Genomic DNA, 14,565 nt, shown 5'->3' on the forward strand with positions numbered 1-14,565 from the left:
CTAGATGGGGAAAGGCATGCAAGTACGATAGTTGGCGAGTATGATGATTCAAATTACTTTACCTTTTTGGTAACTTGAAAGGTCTGGATGGTCTGAAAAAAAAAAAGCAAAGGAAAAACGATCAGAAAAAAGAGCACTGTCACATAAAGGCTTAGTATGTATGTGTTCAACATTTTACTTCTTGCTCCTTTTGGAAGAATCTGGGAAGGGCTGGAAAAAAGACAGCCAAGAGTTTCAGCACACCTGGATCCGACAGTGGGAGTTGGCCATCTGGTCCACCACGTGCGAGGGTGCTGGCGCCACTGGGCAGCATGCAGCACCTGTACACCCTCCTAACGGGGTCAGCCACGCTGCGCATCCGTCCCCGGTCTGCAGGTGCAGACTCACTCATCTCTCTTACAAGAATCCACATCCCTGTCTCCAAGCCGAGCCACTACCTTACTTATCAAGGATCCTCCAAACACCTTTTAAAAACAGGACATTGGTACTTTCTTGTATAAAAACATCCCTTTTCTGAGACGGAGGAGCCACTTCTCCGCCTTTCAATTTCTTACTGTCTGACTCCACCACTACTTTTAACAAGTATGGGCACGTTCTTCAACCGGCTCTTCCCACACCCTGTGTTTTTATTCCCTCTCGGCCTTTGTACCCCATCACCAGTCCGTATGGGGCCTAAGTCATCTAGAGAAACTCCAAAGCCAACTCAACACCAACCTCCAAACTCTTTATTCTTACCAGATTCCCCCCCCCCCAATTTAATGGTACATGGTAAGCACTTAGTAAATATTTGGTGAACAAACAAAATTCATTACTCATGTCTCCCTGTTCCCAAGTGCAGTGTTTTCACAGTGTGGTCTGCAGACCCTCTCTTTTCAAACTCCACACCTGCATAAGGCTGGATTTTCTATTTAATGTCATATACTATATTGTTTTCTAGGTAATTTCATATATTTTAGCCAAACAGCACATTGCAATAGACTGACTGTTGAAGCGGAGAGGAGAATCCTGCTGTCTTTTATGAAGCCACACACCAAAGAGAATTGCAAAACTGTGAAACAGTGCTAATCATCTCACTATTTTTTGTTTGGAAAATATATTATTTTTCATAAAATTTTATTTATATTAATATGTAAAGAGCTTATTGTTATTTTAAATGAGTTAACAAATTAAATATTCCGAATTTCTCAGTTTCAATGTAGTACATATCAGCTATAACCCATACAAACAAAAAGCTCTTTGGGTCCTTAAGAAGTTCTGATGGCGTAAAAGGGTCATGAGATAAAAAAGTTCAATAACCATATGCTGATATAGAGGATATTTAAATATTTGCAGAATAAACGAATACATTTCCAACCTGTACAATCTACTAACCTGCAATCTCGCACCAGGCTGCCCCATACTTTGAGGAAACAAAGCAATATGCAAAAATCTGTCTTCTAATCTTTCTACTTTCAAGCTATTACTCTTCCAGTAGTAAAGAACCATATTTTGAGATCTCAAGTTTTCTTTCTTATTTTCTCTCTACATTCACATGTCTAATATATCTGAGTTCATTCTTTAAAAAATAGTTATTTAACTGCTGATACAGCCCTGAGTGAGACCAGCTGGGTCCCAAGCTTCACGGAGCTTACATTCCAGAGTGTACTTGGTATTAACCTGTCTCTGAAAGAGGCATATGCTCCAAACTTCATGCCTGATTCCCATGTCCTCATTAGCAATGTTGAGTCCATTAAAATATCAAAATCAAGGAGAAGGAACAGCCTCAGAGACTGTAAGCACTGGAAGCAACCAGAGAATAGAGTTCAACTCCGCCCCAGTCCCGTGGTTGCGATGGCCTCAGTCTGTCTGTGGTCATTCGGGCCTTAGGGGCAGAGCTGCCTAAGGACTCCTATCTCTTGATGCCTCATTTACTGCTCTCTGTCCTGTGTGTTTCTGTCTGTAAAACCAAGGGGGGTAGAAAACCAACAACACAGAGATCATCATAAAGCATTAACCTGTCATACGGGAGAAGAAGTACCCTTTCTTGGGGAAGATGTGGAAATTCAAGTCAGGGTTTCCAGTAAGAACAGCCTAACTTGGTGCTTTGAGAACAAGCAAGAGACTGAATATTCACATCCTTATGGAAGAATACCAAAAACGGCATTCTTTTCATATAAGTGTAGGAGAGAGGATTCATTTCTAAAAGCTGAAAAAGACATTAAAGCTGTAGGGAAGGACCATATCTTATTTGTTTTCCCATCTCCAAAACCTAGGACAATGCATGGCCCTTTGTGAATATCCGACCACAAGTTGTTGGATGAATGAATGAGCATCTTTTGTTACTTTTCTCAGGCTCTGAAGGCAGTCATTGCTGGGAGAGCAAGAGCATGGGAATATAAATATTCATGCAGGTAAATTTCGTTTTCTGTTTCTCTCCTTCTGGTAACACACATGCGCAGTTTGTAACTTCAGCCCTTTCTCATCTGTCAATCCCACGCTCCTTCACCACCTGACTACATTTTGTAAGATTTTGTCTGTGCCTCTAAATCCTATTAGCAGAGGTGCTCCCATTCAATGCTGCAGGAACCATGACTCTGATGATAAATAAGGAGGTTTATTGAAGCAAAAAATTAAAAAAACTGTCACATAGACGTATACACAGCTGCCACGCTTTCTCATGCAGCTGCACCAGGTGCCACGGTTGGCAGTGTCCTCTCTGGAGGACTTAGGACACCTGCCCGTATCCTGAGTATGCCCCCTACCATACACACCTCTATGTTGACGATTCCCTCCAAATCTTTTACAACTGTCTCCCTCCTGCCTAATCCAATATCAATTTTTTTCACAGCAATTTGCCTTTATCTAGTCTTTCCAAAGTCTATAGTGTTCTTTCCAAAAAAATTAACTTTGTCTTTTAGAATGTAGACATAAATGGATTATTTTGGAATTTTAATTGAGTGACCTAATTACAAAAGCAAGCCCAGCTGGTGTGCACGGGTTTGGGAAACACCGCTGCCTGGGGCCACAGGTGGAGGCGCGTGGAGACGGGGAAGTGTGGCCACTGCCCTCGAGTGGCCGGCAACATCTACCCCAAAATCTATAATATTCCAAAATGTAATGACATATTGATTTTAAAATATAATAGTTTTATTGAGATATAGTTCACATACCGTGTAATTAATTCCTAGTAAGTATACAAGTTAATGGTTTTAAGGACTTGCAGAGTTCTACATCTATTATATGACCACGCACCCATCGATTTTGAGAGAACATGTTATCTGAACAGCAAAGATGAGGCTGTCAATGAGTTGTTAGAGAAAATTCATTTTTACAGAGCGAGCGAGTAAGACACTGAATGAAGAAGCAAATCACTTGATTTACCCATAAAGCCTTCATGTTTTACTCTGAGTTTTGAAGTCACACATTCTCAAAACCACCTCTTGAATTTCCGTGAGTTAACAGATTTTGCTATCTTTAGGTTTAAAGTGATCCTCAGAGTCACACCAAGAGAGCATACCAAGCAGTTGCAAAGAAATGATATTTTATTGTCCACATTTGGGGCTGTCAGAAATGTAAATATTCTCTTTTTTCCTACTTACCCTGCTAACTCTCTCTCTCTCTCTTTTTTTCCACTGAGACATTCATGGCTCTGCGACTAGTTTCCTGCCTAAAGACAGAAACAACTACAGATTCACCGCGGTCTTTCCGCTTGAGTAGAGACTTCATTTTATGGTAAACTTGAGACCATAAGTAGAGATCGTTGACATCAATTGAAAAAGAAAAATTGAGCTCACCACAAAGATGCCTCCTGGGAAAACATGAGATCCCTTTGAAGTTGTTTCGGACGTGACAAGCAGATGTCTGAGACGTCCAAACCACAACTACAGGTATGACAAGAAATCGCTTTGATCCGCCGTGCAGTTATCTTTAATTCTTCCCTTGCAGTCTCTTACCAGGAAATACCCGAGAAAGGAGGAGGCAGGTGGAGGATCGACCCCACATTTTCTCCCGTCAAAGGTAGTCTTCCTCCGTGTGTGAAATCTTTCCCATTTGCTACTTTTTATATCTGTCTAATAAAACCTGCAGCATGACTTTTCACACCAACTTCAGACTTGTGTTGATAAATAGCAACTAGTAGAAATAAACACATAAGTCTAGCTTCTATTATAGAGAGAAACAAGGTTTTTCCGGGGTTCTTTCACATTTTAATACCACACAGTTAAAACACGCACCCATAATAATCTTATCCTGGACCCACTGCCTGCTCTTTAGTTAGGTTTTTAGCCTTTTTATCTGATGACTAAGAGCCCCAAGGCAGATGATACTGGCGTGTTCCAGGATCCCCTCCCAAGCTTGGGTGGTACCCACTTCCCAGAGGACCCAGTGGAGTCTCCCTCTCCCACTCAGGAAGGCGTTTTTGTATAAAAGTGGCGACTGATGTTGTTATAGGACTGAGCTCAATCCTGCCCTAAAAAAATAAAAATAAAAACGAAGCGCTGGCAACCTTGGGTCCTGGTAATTAGTAATAAGTGGCCCCTGGCACTTCACGCCCGAGAACGGGGATAGCAGTTGGGGACCTTGGCTCCAGGACCTGGGTGACCTGTGAATGTGGTTTGTGTCCATATATCAGTCATGGAACAGCCAGTGAGACCGGAAGTTCTCAGAAGGAGGTACAAGCAGGATAATTAGGATGAGGGGCGTGGGGGCCGATCCAGAGGCAAGGACAATTTTTTAGAAGGTAATAGAAAAAAAAGACGTAGTATGAGAGGGGAAAAGTTAACAAGAAACGAAAAAAAATGGAAAAGCTGTCAACAGTCTCTGTCCCTCACCTGTTCTCTCATAATAATTTTTGGGGCGAGCGAGAGCGGGAGATGGAAGGGTGACGGAAATGGGAATGCTGAAACGTGAAAACACCTGTCCAGAGGATTCTATTGTTGACAGAGCTGCAGGATTAATGTCAGGACTTACAGAGGGATGGTATCAGCTTTCCCCAGTTCCAAAGAGCTCTTCCTAGCGCTCAGGGAGAGCATGGCTCTGGGGGTAAAAAAAACAGCTTTGTGTAGTTCTGGACAAGTGAAACAATAGGAGGAAACTATGCTTTGCTCTTGATGGTCGTGCCCAAATTCAAGTAAAAAAGCGCTTCGGCTAGCCCATTGGAGTCTCAACAGTCCCCCTGGACTGAGCCACGCTGCCTTGTCATAAATATTATACGAGCAGTAACTTCAGTCCAGTGCTGGCACGTTAGGAAGAAAGGGTCTAGAATAAAGCGCCCACACTTTGATGAGCATTCTTTAAAAGACGTCCAACAAAAACACCGCCACTCTCCACCGCTAAGTGTTCCCATGAGTCATCGGCGGCGTACTTGGGTCCCCCCGTGCGGGTGAAACAGAAACCCTGTAGACACGCTAAGCCTGGCCTCTAATTCATCTTTCATGCACCGGAGCTAAATGGTTATGGTCCTGTCAAGTGATTTGAAGAATAACAGACCGCAGCGACTTACGCAATGCATTTCCTGATGGCTCGGGGGCTGTGGCCTCCAAGTACTGGTCACGTTGACATCTGAAACTGTGGGTAGGAACAGGGTCCCCACCACTACACAGAGACTAAAACAACCCAGGAGGCAGGAGGAACAGGTTGGGAGTGCAGGACTCACGTTTAAAGATCACCCAATAAATACCAAACATAGTTTATAAATGCTAGAAAAGAAAGTCAGCATGTATTGAACAAATATTTGAGTATGCAGAAACTGTCTTTAAGAAAATCCTGAAATTAGTGAATCGGAAGAAGTGAGGAAGCCTGCGCGCTGAAACAGCTGAATGATCCGGAGCAAGTCCTTTAATTTCTGAGGATTTGGGAGAAGTGGGTCATACCTAAAAATGAGCTGGTAAGGAAAACGGGTTTCTATAAAATGTTGAATGTGATCTAAAGAGAGAAGTATGATTTCTGCGACCTCCCCCATTGCTACCAGTGCATCTAGAAATGGCATCGAAACATCCACTAAGGAGTAGCACAGAAGACTGACGTGGAATAAAACGTAATGGCCCTTCTGCACAAGCATCGCGAACCTTTATGATTTACTTGACAATAATCAAACGGCGCTTGCAACCGGCTGAATACAATACATGAATGGCATCACGCCACGTGCTTCACTGAGAGATTGATTGTTAGAACTGTAGGGAACCCGAAGAGTCACCCCACCTAACTAACACCTTCATGTAAGGAAGGAGGAAAAGGTCTGAGAGCACAGAGTGAGTCAACGGAGGGCGAGGTCCAGAAGGCCCATCTCCTGACCAGACCCTGCACTTTTTCGCCACTACCTGGAAACCTGATGCGGGCTAGGAGATATTGCTTATAAACTCCAACTCCAAAGGCAGGGAGAGCAGGAAGAACTCACTCAGGAGCAAATGGTACACATTCACAAGAGGGCATAAGCAAGGCTGCTCACTGCGGTTTACAACAAGGGGAAAAGGTGGCAGCAACTTACATGTCCACCTGTCCACACAAGGGCACTAAATGAGTGTTGGCTCACCCATCCTGTAGAACGCTATACAGAATGAACACATAAACACACACACACACACACACACACACACCCCCGACAGGGAAAGAATGCCAAGGGAACGTGCAGTCTCAAAACAATTCATACTGTGCTCACGGGAAACACGAAATACAAAATACGTGAATGTATTTTAGAAATGCAGAATGAATATGGCCAATGGACAGCTGTTTGCCATCGGAGAAGAAATCTAGTTTGTTTTGGTATTTTTGGATTCTTTGTGAGAATGTGTTCATGAATTCATGATATAATAAGAAGTGAAAAGAATTTTTATAAAGGGAAATTGCGTATGTATTCATTTATGTGCATGTGGCTGAAATATTTTATTTGAAAACTTCTCCCACTGATTCTGAATTTGGGGGGAATGGGGCACTCTGGCTGACTGAACTAGATGAACAAAAGTAACATTATACACAGATCATAAGTTTTCAAAGAACTTCCAAATACATTTAATACGACATCCATTGTTCATTCTGTCAACTCAGATATTTACTACGCAGTTAAGTGACACCAAGTAATTTGATCATCATTGACGTCACCTGGGTAGCTTATTAAGCATAGGCACTTCCCCAGCGTCTGGTTCAGGGGGGGCTTGGAGTAGAAGCTACACGGCCAGAGCTTAAACCACTGCCTGGGACCGTCTGCCAGGAAAATGCGACCTCCAGACCAGAAACAATGAGAGAATAATGCAAGAAGATAATCAGAACTTAAAGGTGTAGCACAAACATGAAGTGCATGGCGGACAGGGAGGTAATATTGGAACACAGTAGTCCAAAGAGTAGCCCTTGAACTTGACATAAGAAGTAGACTTTGAGCTAGGCCTTAAAGGACCGGTAGGTGTGCGATAGATCAAGAGGAGGGAGAGAGTAAAGGAAGCAGTGTGCCAAGACCTATGACAGCCAGCACCGCCTGGCAGCGCCAGCAACGTCAGTGGGCCTTCCGGCAACAGAACACTGAGGAGGGCAGCGTATCGCAGCGGGGGGAAAGCAGGAGACTAGAACGGGTAAGACAAACAGGAAGCTGCTCAAGTTTCTTGAGCAGGAAGGAATATGGTGAACACACTGTTTAGGAGCGTGACTTGGTGGCAACGTGCAGGATGAAGTGGGAAGGGGAGACCCTACAGACAAGGAGATGGGGTTGGGAGCTGGTACCAAGTGCCAGGTTTATAGTGCTGAGAGAGAAAACCAGAAAAGACTACATCTTCCTTTAATGGTTTGGAAAGCCTCTGAGAACCTTCTAAATGTGTGAATTCAAATTATGAGTATCAATGGTCAGAAATGTATATGGTATTCTAAGAAAAAGTTCTGATGAAGTTTTGGATTAACCAAGGCTTACCCATGTATATCCTATGTACATGTCAACGCATTTGTATACTCACTATTGTTTAATACTCACATATAAGGAGGCACCTTAAGTACAATTAGAAATGCTTAAAGCTGCGTTTAATGCATCTTTATGAATTAAATGAATTAAAATAGTGTGCCTCCTGAAGTGAAGTGAGTGACAATTTGGTTTATAACACAAGGAGGCTGCGCAAAAGGTTAGCCTGGAGGTTGATAGCACAGACTTATAAGTACATTTGTGGGGCTTACATTACGCCAGATTCTACAAATATACTTCACTAATTTCACGAAAATAAGAAAGACACCCAAACATTTCTCCACTTTCAACATTTCATGGATCTTATCTATAAAATAGTAAAATGTTTTGCCTTTTCATTACAAACTGTCCAAACTAAATAAACATTAATTATAGCCTCGGTGAAGATACATTTGCATCTCTGAAAATAAGTTTTTATCTATTTCATGAACAGGACAAAGCTGTCATCAGAGCAGAGGTTGAAAGTAAAAACAGTCACAATCCAAATAGTTGCCAATTGTCTTCTTCTCCAGTATTTACTGCTTCTCAATTTTAAAATAACGTGTCTATATTCTGTTCAATGTAAAGGCTATTATTTGAGCTCAAAATTATAAGGGGAGATCATTAATCTTTCTTAAATTCATTTTCCACATATTTGAAATTATTTCCCCCCTACAAAATCACTCAATATTGTACAAGTTTCAGTTGGGAAGGTTAAAAGTCACACCTGCTATTAAAAAAACATGGGGGGAGTTAGAAAAAGAATAAAAATCCACTGTATCAAAATGAATTCCAACAGCGTAACCAATACTTTGCAGCTGTTGTGATATCTTTATTTTACTAGCCAGGAGAATAGAGTATTCTCTCAACTTCTCCAGAAATTCTTTAGTTATGCTTTTAAGAACAACGATATATACAGTGAATTGATTTTTCTTCCTTACCTACATTTTCTCATATTCATCCTTTAGCTTAAAAATTAAATTCAGGTAACTCAAGTTACTGTCAAAAGCTTTAATAAAGAAAGATCAAAGCAAAGCTCAACACAAATTTTATAAAAACAATACAGATAGAAAAGCGTTGTCTTCTTAGCCAAAAGTCTGAGGTTTAAAAAAAATACAACGAAGCTCAATGGAATGAAACTGAGCACAACTGAGAATTTTCTGAAGAAAAATGAGGCCCCCCTTCCACCACGGGGGTGGGACCCCATGTGTTCACGCTGCAGTGGAGCCCTTGTGACATTGTGGCACCAAGGACAGCTCGCTGCCACCTGGAATTCAATGTACTCATTTCTCAAGGCACGGCTTCTGTTCGCAACCCCCAAACCTATGATATATGCCAAAGACCTCAAATACCACACTGAAGTTTAGGAATTTATCCAAAGGAGAATGTATTAAGACCTCAGTGAGAGGTAAGGAGACCTAGTACTAAATGGTCGGGCTTTCACGTCTCTGGCTTCTGTCCTCACCTGCAAAATAAGGAGAGTGGATGGCATTATTTCTAAAGTCTTCTCCTGCCGTGAAACTCCACTGCACCCTCCCGTGGGATTTCAGATCATTTAGGTCCCTGCGTGTTTTAACACTCTGCCACGGTAAAAGCTACAGAGGCGGATTCCCCTAATGAAAATTCTACGTTGAAATAGTTCATGTGAAGAATCAATAACAGCAGCCCTCGCATAAAAGAGGTCTAAGAACCAGTATCTTAAAGGCATCGATAAATGATGACACTTCTTTAGCTAGAGAGAGAGGCGCTGTAAACGGCCGGGTGAAGGGTTTGATGAAAACGTGCGTGCTTGGTGAGCAGGAGGGGGCGGGGCTCCCTGTCTGCGCACGAAGAGGGACTGGAGACCGAGGATTCTGGTGGGAGGGACACGTGCGCGGGCAGGCGTCAAAGGAGGAACCGCTGCCGCAAAGGGCACCAGGTTTTCTAACATGTTCGTGGTGAGCAGTTGGTCAGTGTTCTTCACCAAGCTGGTGGGTGAGGAATAGCCACGGCACTGCTCAAGTTCAAAGACATAGTTTAAAATTTCCAAAAGCCTCTTTCCTGCGTTTCCCACCCACTATCCAAGAAAGGCAGTGTAAAATCTTCCTTTAAAAAATCTTGGGGCCTGGCTGGTGTAGCTCAGTGGACTGAGCGCGGGCCTGTGAACCAAGGGATTGTGGTTCGATTCCCAGTCAGGGCACATGCCTGGGTTGCGCGCCGGTTCCTAGCAGGGAATGCAGGAGAGGCAACCACACACTGATGTTTCTCTCCCTCTCTCCTTTCCTTCCCTTGCCCCTCTAAATAAATAAAATCTTTTAAAAAATCTCGGATAGGCTGTTTGCTTAATGTTCTGCCCATTCTAAACATGCACTTTAATTTTTAAAGGAGGAGCCAAGCTTTAATGAGAAGATAAATTTTGTTTTAATGTTGGTTTTGTTTTCTGATTACACCCACATTCGTTTTTTGTCTGAAAAGCAGAACATATTTTTAAAAATCATCCTTACTCTCACTAGACCAAACTAAACTGTGTAATTCTTTTTGATCTATTTCCTTTCAGTATTTTTACCCTTTGTGTCTAAATATGCACATTAAATATGCACAATTAGGTTCATGCTGAACATCTAAAGTATTATCCATTTGGATAACGAGCTTTTTCCATGTAAAATCTTTTGAAAACACGATTTTTAGTAGCTGTATAATGTTCCATTCTATTTACCATTACTTATTCATACATGCACACAACTGTACTCACACCAATATATTTCTTTATGTCTCTTTTGCCTACATACATCTATTTTCCTATTTATTTATAAGAGATCTGTACGAAAGCCATGAAACATCACAATTGTGGCAAATTTTTTCCCCCTAGTTTGCGAGTGTTTTTCCAACATGATTTTTTTGCACATGCGCTTTATATTTGTCTTGTAGTTTCTATGACTTTTTTTGCAAGTCAAGAGTCACCCTTGATTCAGATGTCCGTTTTTCTCCCCATTTCACTTACTACGACCTTGAGATGCTTCAGTTACCATCTTCTGAAAAGCCCTGTTTTAAGGAGTAACGTAGAGTCCAAAACTTCATTTCCATAAAAGACACGTTGACGTTGTGATGAGAATGAGGTGATCAAGGGGCACCTGCGCTGACAGGAGACCTAATCTCTGTGGTCTGGCTGAACCACCTGGGCCCCGCCCAGTACAGGCTGTGGTTTGGCGCCCTGCAGTTCACAGCTGTTCCCTTGAGTTTAATTATCTATGGGGACAGGTGTGAATGCCGAGACTGTCCTTCCAGAACCACAACAGCAGGGGCAGAAACCTCTCGGTTAGTTGGTGCCCGTTTTGTTAGCCAGATTTGGGGAAACCAGGAGCAACGGGAGCATGGGAGATCCACTTTCTGCCTTCCTACCTCCTGAACAGGCGTTGCCCACAATTTCCTGGCTTATCAGAAGGTAATAACGTCAGTCTGGCAGCCTTTGAGAGTGGGGGATGGGCAGAAGTCAGGAGCCCCTCGGAGTCAGCAAGTGGGTTCATGTATTAGGGTTTACACGTACTGAGGTCTGTTTCCTCTGTCTGAGTGGATCCACTGATCTAATTCTTCCAACTGAATCACACTGTTTTAGTTATTCTGGCTTCAAGATAGGCAAGTCCCAAAACGGAGTATGTAGGAAATCCTAATTCCCTTTAGAAAAACTAATGGGTTTAGAGTGTTGTTCTTGCATCTGTTACTTAAAAACAATTTCGGTTAATGAAAGAGCTGAAGAGATTACCAAATGGGCCTTTGACCCAATAGGAGAGCTTTCATTCTCCGATGACATGCACGTGTGAAATTACAGTCTAGAACAAAAATCCTAAAGGAAATTTCAAGTCTTTCTGTTCATTCAGAAGAAGCCGATCACGGAACAACTGCATGGAATTCCAGGGCAGCAATGTTACAAGACTCCCCCACACAACGCAAACTCACGTTCAGTTCTACGTGGACTGAGCACAGCCCATTTTCGCAGAGTCTGCCTTAGACTGAAGTATTTTGGAGGAAAAGGCTTACCCATACACAACCCAAGGACTCCTTCTTGTCATAAATGTTAAAAACACCTTCTCCGCTCCTTCTTCCTGGCTCCAAATCTGGCTCTTCCATATGGAAAAAAAGTCTTTTTATAAGCTTGGCTCGCTTCTATGATAAACTATTCGGCAGAGGGATGGAAAAGATGAGTTACTGCCCCCCCAAGGCAGGCTGCCTGAGGACACCCTCTGTATTCTCAGCATCCTTAAATCAAGCCTTTGTCATCTCTCTTCCATCCTAAAAGTTCCGATGCACCTCCTGTGTGCTGAGCAGCAAGAAGGAAAGGTACAGCGTCTTCTCGCGAACCACACGAGGACGATCAGAGGCTGACAGGTTTAAGGGGGAAGACGTGACTAGGATGCGATCGTCACAAGACACTCTACCTTGTAGATTCTGGGGGAAAAATGCAACTTAACTTTGCTATCTGCACAGCAAGAGGAGCATAAATACCGAGATAGAGGAAGGACCTCTGCCAGCAGCCCGCAAGCTCCCTAAGTCCCCTTCCAATCAATCATCATACCCTTGGCTCCAGAGGTAACCAACATCCAGGCTTCACAGGTTAGTTTTGCCGAAACAATATCACCTTTTTCCAAGACAGCCCCAAAATAAAAGATTCGGGAGAAACTTAGTTAAAATTCAAGTTAGCTTCCAATTTAGGAAAATATATTAAAATGAAGTATCGGTAACATTTTAAGTGGGTGACTCTTAGATGAGTCTTAATTCATCTCTTGCTTGAAATTTTAGAAATGTCTGTGCAAATGACTTACAGAGCTCTCAGATTACCTACGAAAGGCCTTCGATGAGCAACAGAACATCTTGATCTATATATGGCAAAGCTACTCTTGCTGCTGTTATCACGATGCTACTTTTGAATAGGTTACTTAAATATCCATATTGGTGTGCTCCATTATATTCTAGTTTCTTCCAAAGTTTACGAGCTTGCCCTAGTCAACAACGTCTGGTTACATTAAGTGCCTATGCTTACGTAAGTATAATTAATGAAGGTGCATGTGCTTAACTGAAGGATTTCAAGATGCTGTCCTCCGATACTTGGGCAGAACATGTAAATGAAAACCCCTGACGTGCTCTTGTGAGTACAGGGATGTCCACTACAGGGAGAGACACAGGCAGGAAAAGGAGACCTAAAATGTTCAACAGCGGGGATGGGGCAAATGATTTCTTACTCTGCTATCACACGAGTCTCTCCTTTATGTACTTTTGTAACAAAACCACCGAAGAATTTTAATACCGTTCTATCATTACTAAAAATATTCTAAAATGAGTGCAAAGATTTATTTCCATGTTCAGGTCAGTGTATTTATTTATTTTTTATTGTTGTTCCGTTACAGTTGTCCCAATTTTCCCTCGTTGCTCTCCCTGCCCATCCCTTCCCCTCTGGCTCCCACGGTCAATCCCCGCCCTGTTGTCCATGTCCATGGGTCATTCACCCCTGTTCGTGGACTAGCCCTTCTCCTTCATAAGGATTTTTTAAAATTATGAAGTGGAACTTGGTTGGACCTTGTACTTGTATCTTTGGTGAAGAAAATACACCTGACTCGCATAAAGTTATAAATTTATAATATAGTATTAATGATTTTACTGAGCCCTTACTATATACAGATATTGTTCCAATTTTTTACACACACTCTTTAATTTAATCCTGAAAACAGCCCAAGGAATCCATCACTTTACAGATGCAGAAACTATCATTGAAGTGTGTAGAGGATTAATTAAGTGGTTAATAATAAGCAGTAGAGCCCGGGCAGTCTGATTGGAAGTCTTTCTTCTCAGTCACATCTCTCTGCTGCTCAAACATAAAAGAATAAATTATTGTAATTTTTTTTTGCTAAAACTTTTTAAAACATTTTAGCAGTCATTCAAGAAACAATGACTGAGTGCTTGCTACCATAGTAAGCACCGTGCAAGTTCATTACTAATCACATATCATGCTGATAATCACCAGGTGCGAGATGCCTGCCCGGGCTGTCCCAGTGGCCGTCTCTCACGTCCATCCTCCTGAGAAGCCCATTCACGCATTCAGTGGCTACTCCTGATTGGCTGAGAAAACTCACCTGCTGCCTTAGCTGTTAAATAGTTTGCAATGTCCCCCTAGAGATATTAAGAATGCCGCAGAGATGTGATAAGACAATTCAGTGAACAATGACCAAAAAACGTGCATTTTGCACACACTCATAAAGCCTCATGCCAACTTAACCAACGTGTTGGGAAAAGAAAAATAGCAGTATTCTAAGAAAAATAGGTTTTGTGTGTAATGTGCATGAGTCTGTCTATCTCACTCAGATCCAAACCCCCTAAAAAGATGGGACAAATCCGACTCGCGTGGAAAGTTTGAGTTCTAATTTAAGTTAAATTTTTTTTTCTCTTATCAGTGGAGCCTGCTCCTAAGAAACAAGCCAAAAAGAAAAAAAAAGATGCTTTTCCTCCTCCCTAGTTATTTCGGTAAAACAAGAAAGGAATTGTACAAAACTGGGCGAGAATGGAGGAGGAACATAGCTTCCGCTTCTATTATGAATAATTTCTCCTTAAAACAACAGAGTTCCAAGGCCTAACAGATCACTAGTTAGAGAGCAGCTATTCTGCTGGTCACCGAAAGGTGAGGGAGGCAGGTCACGGGAAATTCA

The 14,565-nt window shown here is 42.2% G+C and overlaps 1 protein-coding gene across 3 annotated transcripts in view; it reads right to left on the bottom strand.

Moving 5' to 3' along the window:
• DISP1 (dispatched RND transporter family member 1) overlaps positions 1-14,565 on the bottom strand; it is a 138,210-nt gene that overhangs the window by 21,509 nt on the left and 102,136 nt on the right. For all 3 annotated transcript variants that reach the window (XM_037069551.1, XM_037069552.1, XM_037069553.1), the window contains one exon: positions 63-92. In XM_037069551.1, coding sequence (XP_036925446.1) covers positions 63-92 — 30 coding nt within the window. The remainder of the gene's footprint in view (positions 1-62; positions 93-14,565) is intronic.

This window comes from Sturnira hondurensis, unplaced genomic scaffold (assembly GCF_014824575.4).
Source record: "Sturnira hondurensis isolate 20B ecotype Veracruz unplaced genomic scaffold, ASM1482457v3 Scaffold0018525, whole genome shotgun sequence".
In the NCBI taxonomy this organism is placed as follows: Eukaryota; Metazoa; Chordata; class Mammalia; order Chiroptera; family Phyllostomidae; genus Sturnira; species Sturnira hondurensis.